Raw genomic sequence first — 18,760 nt, 5'->3', positions numbered from 1 at the left:
TGGAGGGGCTCCAACGACTATGTGGAGCCCCTCCCAAGGCCTCCTCCAAGCCCTATTTATATGGGCAGCTCCTCTTGTATTTCTCCAAGGGATTTGGGATTATAGCCCAACCTCTTTAGTGTTTATGAAACTTATGGGTGCAAGTGCACATTTGTGATTCGGTGTGTTGTGTTTGTTGTGCACAAGTGTTCTTGGGTGTGTATGTTCACACATTTATTCTTAAGGTTGTTGTGTTATCGACTAAAGTATCTTGTTGAAGATACTTTTACATTTGCTTACGTCATGAAGTCTTACATAATTGCTCTATTCGAGTATGCCTTGTTTGTGGTCCTACGAAGGCTTGCTAAACTGTTGGATCCAAGTCCTTGATTGCTTGTTACGGTCACTGGTGGCTCTAGTGCTTGCCATTCGATGGCAGTGGGGTAATATTGTGCATTTTTACACCAAGTTAAATTTTGGATTTTTGAAACTTTGGCTGTGTTGTAGAAACATCGGTAAAATACTCAATATTAGGTGGCGTCAATTGAATTTGGGTTCGGCTCAGGTCTCATTGACAAGACCTAAACGAGCCAAACAAGATATGATAAAGACTTTTATTTTTGACTTTTAAAATCAAGAGAAAATTGAGCGAAATTCGGGTTAAATTCAGACAAAATTTAGAGGCAAAATTCGAGTTATATATCGTTAGATGCGCCTCAAAATTCTGAGCTATGTCACATGGGTGCGGGTGCGGCACTTTCAAAAACCTTGGGTGCGGGGGTGCGGTAGGGGCAAAAATGTAATATATATATATATATATACACCCGGTGCCGCACCTGCACCCGCGTCGACGCGGGTGCGGCACCCTGCTAGCCTAATCCCTGTTACATAGATTCTGAGTTCAACGATATTTTGTTTTTCTGAATTCGGGCTGCGGTTGGCCCGAAAATCATTTTTTTTAAAACTCGCGTCGATGGGACCGGGTCTGGGTTGGATCAAATTGGATCCGATCTGTATGATCCAAGTTAATATGGATCTGTACTAGGTCCAAGACCCATATTAATTAGGATCTGATCCAGTTCAAGACCCATATGGATTTTGAATATGGATTTGGATCTTGGATCATGATCTAGATTTAGATTCAAAATCCAAATCCAACAAAATCAAAGCTTTAAATTCAATATACATGTTTAAATTAAAGAATTTTAAAGTTAAAAAGACTCCAACTTTTTGGATATTTTTATGTAATAAATAATTATTTAAGTACTAAATAATAATTAATTCCAAAAATCTGTTTTGATATGGCAGTTACCTATTAAAAAGGGGACTCTAGAGGGGCATCACCCTCTAGAAGAACCCAATAGATAATTAAAAAAAATAAATATAGAAGATAATAAAGAAAGAGAAAGAAGTTGGAAAAAGTCAACAAAAATCTTTGAATGGTATTAGGAAAGGAGGTTGAAGATAGAGACCATATGGGAAAACTTCTATCTCCGGCCCATATGGGATTCTATAGGAGGGGGGGGGGGGGGGGGTCACCCTCTAGAGGGCCTCCCCATTATAAAAATTCAAAAAAAGGAAGAAAAGAGAGAGAGAGGAAGAGGAAAGAGAGAGAGGGAGAGAGAGTCATGGAAGAGAAGAAGAAAAAGGAAAAGGAAGAAGAGGAAGGAGATGATCCATCACCTTCTCCGGTCATCCGACGATTTCTTTGATCTTTTTTAAATTCCAACTAAGGTACGGGTTTCTCTTTTGATTCAGATAGGGAAAAAAAGCCTAAATAAGATTTAGGTGATATTTTTGAAGGAATCCATGAATCTGATTTAGTTTTGCATATTCAACTTATGAAAAATTGATATATGCATAGAAAAAAAGACAAAAGAATATATTGTACATGATCTTAACTTTGGATCTGCCATATTTACAGGTGAATAGATCTGGACAGATCTGTCCGGCAGTACCGATGGGCAGAGCTGCCGACAGCAGTACCGATGGGCAGATCTGGACAGATCTGCCGATATTCACATGGGTGCAGATATGGTCTAGATCTGTTTTTTTTTTTTTTACTGCCATCAGTTCTTGCTCAAATTTTTTGATGATCAACTGTATGTATGGGTTACAAATCTGTCTTCCTTTCTCAGTTTGTATTCATACTGATTTTTGGTTTGATAGAGGTATGCGTTGGGCCTGGCTGAATGGGTTTCATGCCAGGCTGATTGATCAGCATTAGAACTTGGGTTGCCCAAGTTTTTGATGGGATTCTGGAATGAAACCAGACCCTGTCCCAATCAGGTTTGACGTCATGATGTGTTTTAACCCTTGTGATGTGGAGGCTCGTCTATAACGAAAATTTGAGTTTTTATTTATCTTGAAAAGAATCGGTGTTTGATTTAATTATGAGTTTGTTTTGCTTAACTAAACCTGGCCCTGAATTTCAGGGATCTGTGTTTTGATAAACATGTCAGTTGGGTTTGAATACACATTAAGTTTTTGGTTTTAGTATGTGATAAACCAGTGACTTTATTTATCTAAACTGGTCTTGTTAAAACACGAATACATTGATCTGAACAGGGAGCTTAAGTACAGGTCAAGTATGAGTTTTTCTTACTACAGTCTGAACCATTGTTAATCATGAATTACATATGAATTTATCTATTTAAAGCTGGGCAGATTCTTAAGCTGATGAGCCTAGCCGACTGCATCAGCTGGGCGGATTCACACCCTGTTGAACCTAGCCGACTGCATCGGCTGGACAATTTTCAAAAAAAATAAATATGCATGTTAATGTCCAGATTTATGTGTTATGTCTAGATTTACATGTTAATGCGTATGCATATTAATGTTCAGATTTACATGTTAATGTGTATGCATATTAATGTCCAAATTTACACATGCTAAAGGTTCTTGTTTATGTCCAGATTGACATATGTTAAAGGTTTAGAATTTATACATGTTGAATGTTTAGATTTATACATGTTTAATATTCAGATTTATGTGTCTGCTCATGTCCAAATTATGCATTTTTATGACTGGACTGTTATGCAAGTTTTCATATGGTTATTAGGCATGATTCTATGTAATTGCTGAAAATATTTTCATGTGACCACCAATGCTGTCTGGTGTGTGGGCAACATGGCTCGGGGCCTGTCACATGGGTGCGGGTGCGACACGGGTGCGGCGCAATTTCAAAATTTTTGGACACGGGGACTCGGCTATATATATATAAAGACTCGGTCAAAGTTGTGCCCATTAGGGGACAAGTGATGAGTTGTGAAGCCTGATTCAGGGTTTTTTTCCTTACAGGAGGGGGGGGGATCCCCCCGACGTGGGTCCAAGGGGGCCGCCCCTGGCAGGAGGTTATATGGGGGCAGCGCCCCCACCCCCCTCCCAAGATTTTTTTTTTAAATTTTGCACCCAAGTTTTTTTAATTTTTTTTTTCCAAAAAATGGACCTAAATGACCATAGGTGCGTTGACCGCACCCATGGTCGGGTTGACTGAGTCCGAGCCGCACCCGTGTCGGTGCGTGTCGACGCGGGTGCGTCGACCTTGGAGCCGAGTCCGTGTGACATATTTCTGGGCTCGATAGCTATGTGTTATAGCCCGAGTTGCCTAATTTTGACGAAAGTAATGGTTGTATTTTAACACAATAATGGCATAGATGTGCATATTATGAACACCTGAATTTTTAAGTTGCTTACTGTTGCATCGTCAATAATCATGTGCCTGCTTGAATGATAGGCATGCGATAAAATAATGGGAACGATGCGTGTGTTCATATGCATATGAAATTGTTATACATGCCCATTCTTATTATGTGTGCATGAATGTGCATTTGTGTGCATGTTAAATGTTTGCGTATGTTGCATGTTCATTGTGGTTTTTGCATAAGGTGCATCATGTGAGCCACGAGCATGTGTTGCTTTAAGTTTTGTTATATGTATTGCGAAAATTCGTTTGATATTTATCGAATTTCTAAATTGATTGCACTGTTCCATATTGTAACGGGTTGAGGTCCCGTGTTGTGTTTTGCATGTTGATTTGCAAAACGAATATTGTATAATAAATCTTTCTTTTGATAAAAAAATAAAAAAAGATAAACAATGTAATTAATGTTAATTTCTGGATGTCCCTTCTACAATGTGAGAACCCTGAATTTTGGTTTTGGAGAACCGTGAGGATACTAAAACTCCGTATGCGATTGTGCCTTTGAACCCAACTAGGTGGTTCACCTCTCGACCACGATTTTAGGGATATTTTGCCACTTTGCCTAGGGGTAGTGTATAAACACAACTGTTGTTATTGGTATACCAAGAAAGTGACATTAGTGACTATTGATTTTTCTAGTTTTCTGACATTAGATGCTGATTTCTAATGTTTCGATGGATGAGTTGATTCCTGATATCGGTCGAGGGACAAGTGTGGAACCCAGTAATAAAATAAAAATTGTGTTAACTTCGAAAATTTGTGGTGCCCGTTTTGAATATCTGTGGGTTTTAATGAAAAGTGAAACTAAAATTGTGTGCATTTAATAGGGACATGCTTACAAAAGAAAACTCTGATAATAACTTAATAAGTTATTACCTGTTCTCTTACATGTGATATATATTGATTGTTGCATGATAATTGTTCTCAAATGCATGAATGATTATTTGAATATTGAAATTGTTGTAGTTGTATTCTTTTAAAAATGTTACATGAATTTGATTTATTCTTTTCTTGTCTATTTGAATTATTAGGAGAATTCGTACGAAGGATCTATGATTCTGACCCCGTATTCTTTATGTTTTTCACAGCCTCTGAAGCTCAGTTATGAGACCAACTGCTATAGGGAGCCTACAAAGACTGGTTTTGACATTTTACCTTGGGATAATGTGACTATTTTTATTGATATTCATTTGAATAGTGTTCTCAAATTCTAGTTAACGATGAATAAAGTTATTTTAGTTGGTTGATGGTTAATGTAAGATCCCTGGTGGTGTGGATTGTGATTATGATCGTAAGGCCCCATATATCTAGATATGGTTTCCGCAATTGTTTAAAAAAAACCCACTTTTCAACTGGGATGAGTTGGGGTCGTTACAAGTGGAGTGTTCTTGTTCCTATTATTTGGAAGATGTATAAACAGTGTATGGCCTGGATGCTTTCCATCCAGTTCATAATTATTTTCATCTGTCATTTAATTAGATAGCTTATAGCTTGGTGCATTAGCACACTTGAATTTGCATGTTTTATTTGTGTTTCTCAATGTTTTCTCCTAGAATATCTTTGATGCAACATTTGCGAAGTATGTAATCCTTTTCATGTTCTGTATTATAGGTGCAAGCAGTGCTATTATTACTTGGTGGACGTGAATTGCCTCCTGGCTTGCCCACCATGTCGTTATCTGGACATCAGAATTTCAGGGTATGTGAATTCCTTGAAGTGCTTTTAGTGGCTTCTGTTTTTCTCTATACCCGTGTTTACTGATGTTTTCAACCAGGGGTATTCTGATGCTCCACAGCGCATGAACTATCCCCAGCGTATTGCTTCACTCACAAGGTTCCGTGAGAAGAGAAAAGAGCGAAATTTTGATAAAAGGATTCGTTATACAGTGCGGAAAGAGGTTGCTCTAAGGTATAGGTTGCATATCTGTTATTCTTTCTGTATTATTGTCATCATTTAATTGGTTTATGAGATGATATAATTACTAGAGGGAATTTATGAACCTTACTAGAATGTTATTATTGCTTTCCAGGCAGCTATAGAGGCCAGCTGGCTGCTGGTGATCACTTGTCTTTCTGTGGTCTTGAACTGATTATGGGGTTATCACATTTGATATCTCTATATCGTTTCTCTTGCTTTATAGTTAGTATTTTGGTTCTTCATCATATTGGGCTGCTGCCCCCAAAAGTTGGCTCCTTAGGGGGGGGGGGCACTTAGTTCATGTATTTGGTGTTGATTCATATGGCTTATAACTTTATTACCCTACTATTTCTGATAAAATTGTGTAAAGCATTAATCACTCCCTGTGCAAAAGGCGTCTAGCCATATGTCATATTTTTGGATGTTGGGATGCAGTGGAAATATACCACAATGTTACTAGACATGTATACCAATCCATGTCGTCAGCATGATATATCGGGAAGCTGTGCATGAATACTCCAGTTTGCTCATAGCCATGCAATGGTGCCCACATTTAGACAACCAACAAAAGCACGTGTCTCTGCTGGTTGTGAAACTCATCTTTGGTGGCATTTGTAGTGTCAGTACAGAAGCTCTTATAGATGTTAAATTGATTTTCTATTACACCTTGGAAAACTAAAAATGCTTTCATAAGGAACATAATTCTCAATGAGGCTCTTCACATAATTGTGGTTCTTTTTTTTTAATTCATGGAAATAATGAGGTTTTTGCTGTTATTGTAGAAGTCATATTAGAAGGCATATCGAGAGATACAAATTTGTTGTACTGTATCATTATCATATTGTGGGATAAACCACCAAAAGAGCAGGTAAAATTAAGCACTAAAATAATAAAACTAGAACACTAAACAAACCTAGAGTAGAACATGAATTTACAATTCAATGGATATGAAGGTAATGTACAACAACTGAGTGACTAACAAAGAAATAATAGTATAATACATGATATAAAGTTATCAACAATAACCCATCAATTAAATAACAAATAAAAAGAAAAAAATCCTTTAATCTACACTTTAATTTCACCAATCATGGCAAAACAAGATTCCAAAATGAAGGGATCTTATTCTTCTTGATCATTCCTTCCGTCCTCTTCCTCTAGCTCAACTCTTGCATATTTATTTCCTTTTTTTAGAGTTTTGCTTCCATTTCAACCTCCAATTGCTTCCAATCACTGTTATCTTTGGTCAAGACAGGCTCCTCTTGCACCATTCACCTAGTATATCTACATGATCTGAATTGACGAAGTCATCTTGTCTCCTATGACATCTCTTTGATTTTTTTTTGAATTTCTTTACAAAGTGCACATAATATTGTTAGAAATCATGGATTCCTCCGTGCCATACACAAGACTTAGCACAAGTTGAAGGGAAAACACGTAAGGGCTGCAGAATCCTCAATCAGAGGCTGTGGTATTAGGCTTCCCATTAAATACACACTGTTACAATTACTAGGGTACGATAATACCCATCATACAACAAAGGTAAATTACAATATGCCATTAATGCTATTAATGAACATGTACTGAAATCTGTAATTAGATAAACACGAATTGGGTTTGGATAAGATCCAAACCCAGTTCGTGAATGATGACTTTTTTTCATCCTCCCTCAAGTTGTACATGAATCATGAACAACTTGCCTTTCAACATCCAGAATCTGTCTTTGATAAGCCCTTTGGTAAACAAGTCAACAACTTGATCAGTAGTCCGAACAAATTCTGGTTAAATTTCCCTCTCTTCGACTTTCTGTCTTATAAAATGTTGATCAATTTCAATATGTTTGGCACGACTGTGGTAGATAGGATTGAATGACATGTTGATGACACTTTGATTGTCACATAAGAGAATACATTTAGATACAGATTCTCCTACTTATGTCAATAGATGTCTGATCCATGTTACTTCAGTTGTAGCACCTGCCATTGATCTATATTCTGCTTCTGTGCTTGACCTGGCAATAGCCCTTTGTTTCCTACTACTCCACGAGACAAGATTTAGGCCAACGAAAACACAATATCCTGAGACTGACTTACGCTCATCTAGATCTCCTGCCCAGTCTGCATCTGTGTAAACAAGAAGTTCATGCTTGTGATGTTCATTCATACTCTTTCTGTATAAAAGACCATCCCTAATAGTTCCCTTCAAATATCAGAGAATACGTTTAACAACTTCCATATGTCCAATACTTGGTTCATGCATGAACTGTGATACCTGATTGACTGAATAGACAATATCAGGATGAGTAAATGTGAGATATTGAAGCATCCCTACTATCTTGCGATATCTTGTAGGATCCTCATACAAATCTCCATCTTGGGAATTGAGTTTCTGATGAAGTACACTGGGCGTGCTTAGAAGCTTGCAATCTTTCATACCTGCCTTGCTTAGAACATAAATATTTTATTTATGTTGGGTAAGTGTCATGCCTTCAATAATTCTGTCAACTTCTACTCCAAGAAAATATCGCGGCTTACCAAGGTCCTTCATCTTGAACCTGTGATTCAGGAGTTCTTTGACCTGTTCAATATGTTCATTAGAGTTACTTGTAATGATAATGTCGTCTACATATATCAGTAACAAGGTAATTGTGTCTTTACATTTGAATATGAAAAGAGAATGATCAAGAAGAGATCGACTAAAACCATATTTCTCTATTTCAAGAGAAAAACTGTCAAACCAAGATCGAGAGGCTTGCTTCAGACCATATATAGCTCTCTTTAATCTACACACATATTCTTTGGAGTTTCCTTTTGCATACCCAGTGGGTTGCTCTATGTACACTTCTTCCTTTAGAGTTCCATGTAGGAATGCATTTTTTACATCCAGTTGACTGATAATCTACTGATGTTCAATAGCCAATGATAGTATGATTCGAATAGTGCTCATTTTCACAACCGGACTGAAGGTTTCATCATAATCTTGTCCTTGCTCCTGAGTGAATCCCTTGGCAACTAGTCTAGCCTTATAGCGCTCAATAGTACCGTCCGACTTATACTTTACTTTATACACCCATTTGGACCCAACCACATTTTGATCATGTGGTCTGGGAACAATCTCCCAAGTGCCAAATTCATGAAGAGTCTCTATTTCTTCATTCATAGCTTCAATCCATCGCTTAGAATTTGCTGCTTGATAAAATGTAGTGGGCTGATCTTTCTTACCTAAAGAAGTTAAGAAGAGTTGGAAATCCATAGTGAAATTCTCATAACTTACCCATCGATCAATAGGATGTCGGGATCAAGTGGATCTTCTAGGGACAAATGATAGAGTAAAATCGGAAGAAGAATGCATCTCCTGATCAGAATTGGGGAGAGTTTCCTTCTCAAGTTGATAGAGTAAACAATGCCTTTATACCTTTCGGGAGGCAAGAGTGGATCCGAAATGACACTTTTCTGAGTCCTTTGTACCACATCGAACTTGTGGCCCTCAACTCTTTGATTACATTTTGAAGGGCAAACATCACCAACACTAGAAAAGATATCAGAGTTCAACTAGGGGTGATAAACTTCAATTTCAGGGAGAGTGTTAACATTGTGGTCAAAATTCAATTCATCAAATACAACATTCCTGGATATTTTGATACGCTTGCTCACTGGATCATAGCATCTGTACCCTTTATGATCATCCGCATACCCAACAAATCTGCACTTCAAGGCCTTATCCTGAAACTTGTGTCGCATTGAACTGTCAACATGAACATAACATACACACCCGAATACTCGCAAATCATGATAATTTGGATGAACACCATATAAAGAAAAGTAGGGTGATTTGTTTTCCAGAATATTCATGGGCAACAGGTTGATGATATAAACGACTGAATGAAAAGCCTTTGCCCAGAAGGTAACTGAAAGGTTACTGTCATGCATCATGCTCATTGCACTCTCGACAATATGGCGATGCTTTCGTTCAGCAATCCCATTCTGTTGAGGTGTATGAGGGCAAGACACTTGTCTACGTATTCCATTTTTCTGGAGAAAATTAATAGTCATTTGAGGAGAATTCACCTCCTCCATCACATTGGAAACAAAGGATATTATCAGAGAATTGATTTTGAACAAAAGAACAAAATTTTTGAAATAGCGTGAATGTTTCATATTTGCATTTCATAAAGAAAATCCATGTATACCGAGAATAACTATCAACAAAAATGAGATAATATCTAATGTTAGACATGGAAGAAACTGAGACTGGACCCCAAACATCAGAACAAATAATTTCAAATGGTCTTGAAGCTCTTTTATTAATAGAATGAAATGGAAGAACATGACTCTTACATTGAAGACAACTAGAACACTTTTTATCATTGACATTGAAACTTAAACCTTACTTGGGAATAAGGCTGCTTGAAGCAAGCTTTTCAATGAAACCACTACTACAATGACCTAGACGACCATGCCAAAGATCCGGCTTATTACGCTTAGAAAGACTAAAAACATTCTTAAGAGGAACTGAAGAAGAAGATGATGTGAGCTTCAAGGTGGAAGGATTCTCTTGGAATACATACATATTTGCTTGTCGTTTTCCTTCAGCGAACATTTCCCTCGTATGAAGGTCCTTGACACGAACAAAAAAAAGAGTAAACTCAACTGAAGCATTGATGTCATCTACAAGCTTAGAGACAGAAACAATATTTTTCTTGATATTTGGAGCATAAATGACATTTGAAAGAGCAAGAGAAGAGGTAGACATAGGAATGAGAGAGTTTCCAATGTGAGAAATACGATGGTGAGACCCATCTCCAGTGACTATACTATTTCTACCAGCATAAGAAATAAGAGTTAGGAGCTTACCAACATCACCAGTGACACAAGTGGTTGCACCAGAATCAACGTACCAAGTGCCCTGATCGTTTTTTTCAAATTCAATTCAGGTAGAGCAGATAGTAATAACTCCTTGACTTCGCCACTATTTTTCAATTTGTCTGGCACTTTGTTGGTTCCTGGTTTGCCTTTATTTTGAGGGTTAAACCAACAATTAGCTTTGATATGCCTTTTTTTATTGCATAGAAAACATGTTGGTATTGATCTTTGCCTCTGTCCATTGGGTGGAATATTGGGTGTAGGTAGGATGCCACGACTTCCTTGTCCATTTCTTTCTTGACCCCCTCTTTCTCGAAAATCAACCCTACCACGTCCTCGTCCATAGACAACTCCTGTGGCAAGGACATCGTGTGCTGCAACTTGAGCATGAGTATCTTCAGAAAATCTCTTCAAGGTCATCTCATATTGTAAAAGCTTAGCACACAGATCTTCAAATGTAGGTAAATCTGACAGACACAATAAATAAGTAACCATCATATGATAATCTGATCCCAGTCCACTCAAAGTTTGCTGAACCATATCTTTGTCGCTAACTGTGCATTCCACGATAGCCAACTGATCTGCAATGGTCTTCATTTTGTTCAAGTACTCCATGATAGTCATGAAGTCCTTCCTCAGCATTTGAAACTCTTTCTTTAAAAATAAAACTCTGGCCTGAGAAACTTGAGAATATGTCTGAACCAATCGGTGCCATAGTTGCACCGTAGGTCCGTAGAGCAGTCATCTGGAATTGCCACAAGCACTTCCTGTGACAATGTAGAAGTAATATAGGCGATCAATGCCTGATCTCGCTTCATCAAGGACACATACTCTGGATTTCTAACATAAGTAATAGAAAGGTCTCCCTCACCATTCTTTTCTTGCGGTATGAACTCTGGAGGAACAGGAACAAAACCATCCAAATGTCCAAAAAAATCCTAACTTCTTATGAATGGTATCATTTGTCGCTTCCAGGTTAGGAAATTGGAATTGGTCAATTTCTCAGACACGAGTTAACTAAGAAAGTTTGAGGAAAGACCAGGCTGAGAGGGAGTAAACGAATCCATGTTCTATCAAAACCAAAAGGAATAAGAAAGAATAGGGAATAAGAAGATGACTTTATATTGAATTGTAATAAAATTCAGAACAGAAACTTGATATAAAAAAATTTTGCTCCCACCGTCTCTTTTTTTTTTTACCCGATACAGGAAGCCAGAACTATGCAGTGAGAATCTGTTCTGAATTAAAACTCAATCAAGAGGGGCACGTTACCTTGAAAATAACGTATTTTCTTTGAGAAAATATAGATAGACAGTGCAAAAACAGATTGCGCAGGTAGAAAAGGAGACAGATCTAGTGCAAAAACAGATTGCACAAATAGAAAACAAGTCAGATCTGGGATCACATCCAGATCTGAATCGGATGTGCCCTCAAGGTGCAAAAGAATATGACGTGATCTAATTGAAGCTTTGAAATCACGCAAAGACCAAATGATTCAAATCTAATCTTGTGTGATTTTTTGAAACTACTGATATATAAGAACACGTGCAACAGTGAGAGAATATGGGGACGTGAGCAGGAAATGCACGCGAGCAGGAAATCAGCAAACAAAAAATTTGGGTTTTGTATAGGAGAAGGAAATCAACAAAACAACAAACAGAGAATCTGTTAGCAAAAAGAAAATCTGGGTTTTGTACTGGAGGGGGAAATCAACAAAACAGTAAACAGAGAATATGGGTTTTGTACTGGAGGGAGAAATCAACAAAAGAGAAATATGTTGGGCTTGGTATGAAGGAGGAACAGTAAAGGGGAAATCAGTAAGAGAGAAGGTAGAAGAAAGAAGGAGAGAAGAAAGGAGATCTGTAGAAGAAAGAAGAAGATCTAGGAGATGAGGAAGCTTTACCGTTCATAAGAAGATCACGATCCTTAAGGTTGGATCTGAGGCTCTGATACCATGTTAGAAATCATGGATTCCTCCCTGACATACACAAGACTCAGCACAAATTGAAGGAAAAACATGTAAGGGCTGTAGAATCCTCAATCAGAGGCTGTGGTATTAGGCTTCTCATTAAATACACGCTGTTACAATTACTAGGGTACGAAAATACCCATCATACAACAAAGGTAAATTACAATATGCCATTAATGCTATTAATGAACATGTGCTGAAATCTGTAATTAGATAAACACGAATTGATCCAAACCCAGTTCGTGAATAACGATGACTTCTTTTCAAATATATGTAATGCTACATTACCATAACCTCATATATAATGCAGACAATAAATTATACATGTAGAATGTAAATAACAAAAATGAAAATAAATTTTTTATGAATTTGAGAATCTACAAAATCTAACCTTTACCTGAGTCTCATTTTATATGATATAAATACAGGTTTATTCAAGCATTAGTGCTTCAAATGGTTTTCTTTTTTAGTGTAAATGCCCTCAGAACAGCTTTAATTTTTCTCAGACCAACTAGTATTGCACTTTTGCCTCAAGATATACTTAGTAGGCAAATATACTGAGTAAAGGAAGACAACATGGGAGCATCTCCTCTAAACCTACTCCACTGTTAAACTGGACGAGGAAAGAAAAAGGATCACAAGTCACAAGTCTTATAAAAAAAAGGAATCCAGTGACATCACATTTCACTTAAAATTTTAACTCAAATGTAAAATACAAATAAAGAGTAGCTGAGTGCTTTGAGTCATGCAATTCGGGCACATTTTTTCTTCCAAAATCTCTTTGGTTTTGGTTATAAATGTCCAACTTCATATGAATGGCTCGCTGCACTTTTTCATTTATATTTAGATATTCGTTGGTGTTAAGGTAGTCTTTCCTCACTTTTCCATTTTCACGTGCATAAGGGAGAAACTGATGGCATGGTCCAAGTAATAAGTTGCAGCATGAATATCTTGACAAAGCTAACTAATTCATCTGTAAATGGTCTTTTAAATCATAGTGTTTTTTCCCTTTAGATTATCTATGATATGTTATTTTTCATTATCTATGTCATCAAATAAGTAGGTCATAGCTAACCTGTAACGACCCCAACTCATACCCCTTGAAAATGCGGATTTTTTTAAAGAGTTACGAAAGTCTTCTCAGAGACCTGGGGTCCTTACAGTTCCAATTTTAACTGGATAACCACACACCACAAACGAACTTACATTTATCATCCATAACCAAACAACCAAACTCTTTATTAATGAATTAATAACAGTCTTATACTCAAGTCAAAAGTGGAGTAACAACTGCAAGAAGTAAAAAGAACTAAAAGAAACAAAAGTAGAGCCACTCTGTCTGTAAGTGAAGCGGTCTGAAGCAAATGTGACCCTCGTATCCCCTCGGAAGCGAGTCGACTTCACTGATCACCTGCGACTGCGAAAAACCATAAAAGTAGAGTGTCAGAATCCGAAGAATCTTGCGTACAAGTCCCTCTAGTGAATCAAATAAGAATAAAGCACATAAATAAGATTCATGTAATATTTTAGAGGAATCCAGTTATAACCAATTCATAAAACAATAACCATTCATGCAGACAGGAAATAAAGATTAACCATAAAGGAACATTAACTAAGCAACATAGATCACAATTTAAGCAATAAGGGCACTTAACATGTATTAGGGAACAACACTATGTAGTCATCAACATGTAACAATTAAGGGGACAAGTACACATGCATGATCTAATGCATAGCAGGAATATGCATGATTTATCTGCAATGCATAAACCATTTATTATCTTTCATGTAAGTTTTTCTTTTTTCATATGCATGTCCTATTAAATGCATACAATTTAAGTTTCTCTTTTTAATTACCATTGCCCGCGGATACATCAAACGGGTAAAAATCTCCGAGGTTAAGTAGGGTTCCCAGGCTAACTTAGCACACAAATTTGTATTTTATTACTGAGTTTCAAACTTAGCCTTTGATCGATATCAGGAAACATCACCATCCATCGGAACATTGGAAAACAACATCCAATGTCGGGGACACCATGAAAAACAACATCCACTGGTGCCACTTTCTTGGTATACCAAAACAACAACAGCTGTGTCAAACATATCACTTTTAGGCAAAGTGGCAGACTCTCCCTAAAATCGTAGCCAGGAGAAAGGACCTCAATATCGGGTTCAGGGGCAACAACAACGCACACAGAGTTTTTGTATCTTCACGTTTTTTCCCAAACTGTAACCTCCAAGGTTCCCACGCTAAAGAAGGGACATCAAGGAAACATAAATTACACTGCTCTTTACTTTCTTTTATCTTGCTATTAATTCATCTCTTTTACATTTGCAAATCAACAGGCAAAATTAATAACATAAGCTTGCAAAACAACATGCCAAGCTCTTCACGGGACCACAACCCGTGGCAATAGAGAACAATGCAGTAAAACCATAATATCATATTTGATTTTGCAATGCATCAAAACCACTAAAGTAGAGAACAACCTGTTCTCAAGGCTCACCCAACCCCCGATGATCCAATTGGCCACCAATGCCCTCATAAGCAAAAATCATAAAGAGTATGCCACTTATGCATTCTTTTCACACGCTTTTCAATGCACATTCATGTATGCAAGCTGTGCATGAAACAATAATTTCACAAGCATAAGCATAAATTCACACACCCACATTAAATGCATGCTTTCATGCCATGCGCATACTTATGTCAAATGCAAGAGTTCATTCATGAATCATTCTAATTAAAACATGCGAACAACCATGCCATTTTGACCTTGCAAAAGCATCTAAATTCCATATGTGTATATGCACAAGTACACTCGCTTACAACAATAATTTCGAATAAAGATTACTTATCAAGTTTAAGCACATAAAAAATATCACCCCGTTGTATGCATATGATTAAGTCTGATACACTTGGCATATTTTATTCCCATAAGCAAAGAAAATTTGGATAGATCCACTCCAAATTGCATATTATATATATTTCCCTTTTTGTAAAAGAATCGCTGCACCCATGACCCAGCCGACTCAGTCGGCTGGGTCTAGCATGCAGCCAAACCCACCCAACCGACCCAATCGGTTGGGTTGGGCAGTCAGCCCAGCCGACCCACTCGGTTGAGGCTGATTGCCCCACCACTGCTCAACAAATATATATTTTTAAATACTAACAGTTGTTTTTTTTTTTTTGTGTAACACATGCTAGATAAATACAAAGATGATTTTCACCTTCTAAAAGCATTGAAGCTACACTCAGACCTGGGAAGGATTCATAAACCTACTCCAAACTAATCGATGCTTCCTGTAAATGGGGTGTGGTATTTGATTTCATAGGAAGCAAGGTTTTTCTTTGTTTTTTTCTCAATAACATGAGAATATGTCCATCATTTAAATACTATATATTATTTCTAATGCAAACATCCAATTAAAAAGATGCACTATAGGTCTCTAAGATCCATCCATACCTTCAAGCTAGGCGCTTGGAGTTTCACGCTTTTCAACTAGATAACCTGTCTTAACTCTACTTAACTCTAATTGGCAAAACTGGATCCTATCAGATGTAGATATCTCTTGAACAATTCACATTGGCAGTGTTAATTTTTTTTTCTTTGTAACACATGCCCAGCTGACCCAGTCGGCTGGGCTCAAACACACCCAGACTCGGCCTGTCAGGCCAGCCGAGCCCACTCGGCTGGGCCGTGTAGCACAAAAGAAGAGTTGGGGCCTATTACCAGCAGGCCAGCACATGTTTATGAACATATTTGAAATACTGGAATTTGAAACACGCTGCAACCTCACATAATATGCATATTCAGCATGCATGAACCTACAGTTTTGGTTTTTCCTAGATGGGTATGCTTCCTGCATGAGTATTACTCATATGCTCAGAACAAGAACATAAGCATAATCAAAGTTTCATCCATGATTCATGCTTACACAAACAAAACAACATCATTCAAGTGTCCTTCAACAAGATATTTCTGAAAACCAAAACTGTAAAAAACAAACACATAATAAACCATATTTTCTATGTAATAAAATTCTGTTTTGGAGTAAAAATGACATACACAGAAATTTTTTTTGTTGATTTCTACTAGTGAGTCAGTCATCTTCAAAAACATGCTATAACCCTGTCAAACTCTATAGAAAATACCAACTCTATCATCTTGTTCTCAATTCTTTTCCTACATACTGGAAAAAGTATCACATTTAATGCAAAGTATATACTTTAGTGCACCTTGATGCAAAAGACAAGGCTTTGCATTATGAAAACGTTTGTATCAAAACTTATTAATGCAGGATGTATTAATTTTGCTCTAGTGGTAAACTTTCTCATTGACTTTGGTACCCATGAATGGTTGTAAATGAATTTTATGATCTTTTCGAATATTTTAATAATATAAACAAATTTATCCATTTCTCGAATGTCTTCAAGCATAGAAGCCATTAAGTGTGCTGCACATTGACACCAAACAAAACACTAAACTCATTATGAATCAATTTTTATGCATTCTTAAAGTTTATTGCATTATCAGTAATGAACTGGGCCACATTAGAAAGTCTAACTTCTATTACCTCCAAGAATATTTCAACCAACATCCACTGTTTTTTATTTATTTGACATATCAATGAACCTTGAAAAGATTACTCTTAGGACATAAGACCAAAATATTTATCAACTTCCGTTGTCTATTTTGTTCATCCAGTTGCTATAATGGTGTAGCTTATAGTCTCTAAAGACGCTCTAAGTTCATTGCATCACTACTTTACCTATAAGACAACTTGGTTTACAATTCATCCCCTCAATGCATGATAAGAGCATGACTTATAATCATATCCCATGTTGGTAAAGTGTCAATCATAGCTGGAAACGGGAAAGAATTTATTGCATTAAATTACTTGCATGTCTCAAGAAAAAAGTCTTTTTTTTTAATGACATGGAATCCTCACCAAAGAGAGGAAAACCCTGGGTGGAACCCCACAACCACCCTGCCTCACGTGCCCCACATCTTAAAGCTACGGACACACCCATGTGCCTGCAGGGTTTGATCCGGTGCCTTCATCTCAGCACCGTCATAACTCACAACCACTCGTGAAAAAAGTCAAACTGCTAAGTCCATCTGCTTTAATGATAGCGAAACATATATCAGGTTGAGCACTTGGAATCTTTCTAAGCAGGAAACAGTTGTCAATTCTTCATCTAGGATTCATAAGCCCTCTCCTTGAAGCAGCTCTTTCCCTTCTACTACTACCGATAGGGGTGTAGATTCCTGGTGCCACTGCCATGAGTGATATTGGTTACACCTTTGCCTTTTTGTTGCTAAAGAATTTGTACTGTTTTTCAGGAGGTCACTAACACTATCTCCATCACTTCCACCCAGGCAAGACTTCTCCCACAGCTTAGACATATTTCATCAACCAATTTCTATATCTTTTTTTTGATTCTTCCTTTTTTCCTCCGAGTTTCTTAAATCAAGTTGTTCATCTAACATTTACAGCTTTGGCAGTTTCTTGTAGTTGCATGGGCCGACTTTTTGCCTTATACGAACCAAATGATGCTTCATTTTGGATATTCTCCCAGGGAACTCCCTCATATTACTTGCAATGGTTAAGCCAGAGTTATCGGAAGCGCCTAGGTAAAAGGGGAAGCGCGAAACGTCGCGCTTCCGAACCGTGAGTGGAAGTGTCCCCCTTTTTTGGGAAGCGCGCTTCCCCCACGTTTCCCCCGCGGTTCTCCCACGCTTCCCTCTCGCTTCCCCCATTTTTTCATTTTTTTCGCTTCCCCCTCGCTTTCGGTTCGCTTCCTAGGTCGCTTCCGAGACGGTTCAGAATTTTCTTCTAAGTGGTCCCACGCTTCCCCGCTTCCTAAATTTTTGAAAGTGCTTCGCTTCCCTCTCCTGCTTCCCGTATCGCTTCCCGCTTCCTCGACTGGTAACTCTGGGTTAAGCAACCTATTATCTTCATACATTGAAATGCAGTGTTGCTAAATTAGGTCTCTTGAAGAAGCCATTTTTTGAAAAAAATCTATTTAACAGCACCCTTCAAAGGATGTAGATCAACCTCTTACCTTGTAATCTTATTCTTTTAACTCTGTTCTACCTTAAAAAATGTAGATCAATCTTATTGTGTGGATCTAATCTTGCTAGGAAGGATGAGGAAATATAGTTGAAGATCTTGCACAAATTTTGCATCCAAGGGTTAAATTAGGGGGAAATACTGAAAAATCTTATAAAAATTTGACTCCTGGGATCGGATTAGGACTAATACTCCAAGAACATGCAAAAATCAAACTCTTTAGGTCAGATTAGGGAAAAATCATAAAAACTC

The 18,760-nt window shown here is 37.5% G+C and overlaps 1 protein-coding gene across 4 annotated transcripts in view; it reads left to right on the top strand.

The window, feature by feature from the left end:
- Positions 1-18,760, top strand: part of LOC149835634 (GATA transcription factor 28-like) — a 47,626-nt gene that overhangs the window by 11,581 nt on the left and 17,285 nt on the right. For 2 of the 4 annotated variants that reach the window (XM_090008642.1, XM_090008644.1), the window contains exons 2-3: positions 5,294-5,380; positions 5,478-5,590. In XM_090008642.1, coding sequence (XP_089864768.1) covers positions 5,294-5,380; positions 5,478-5,590 — 200 coding nt within the window. Of the gene's footprint in view, positions 1-5,293; positions 5,381-5,456; positions 5,591-18,760 lie in introns of all 4 variants that reach the window. The other 2 variants (XM_090008641.1, XM_090008643.1) reach the window with 1 other exon arrangement.

This window comes from Nuphar pumila, chromosome 6, assembly GCF_984573655.1.
Source record: "Nuphar pumila chromosome 6, dmNupPumi1.hap1.1, whole genome shotgun sequence".
NCBI classification, from domain to species: Eukaryota; Viridiplantae; Streptophyta; class Magnoliopsida; order Nymphaeales; family Nymphaeaceae; genus Nuphar; species Nuphar pumila.
Note: the sequence above shows the minus strand (reverse complement) of the source record. Positions and strands in the feature narration are given on the sequence as shown.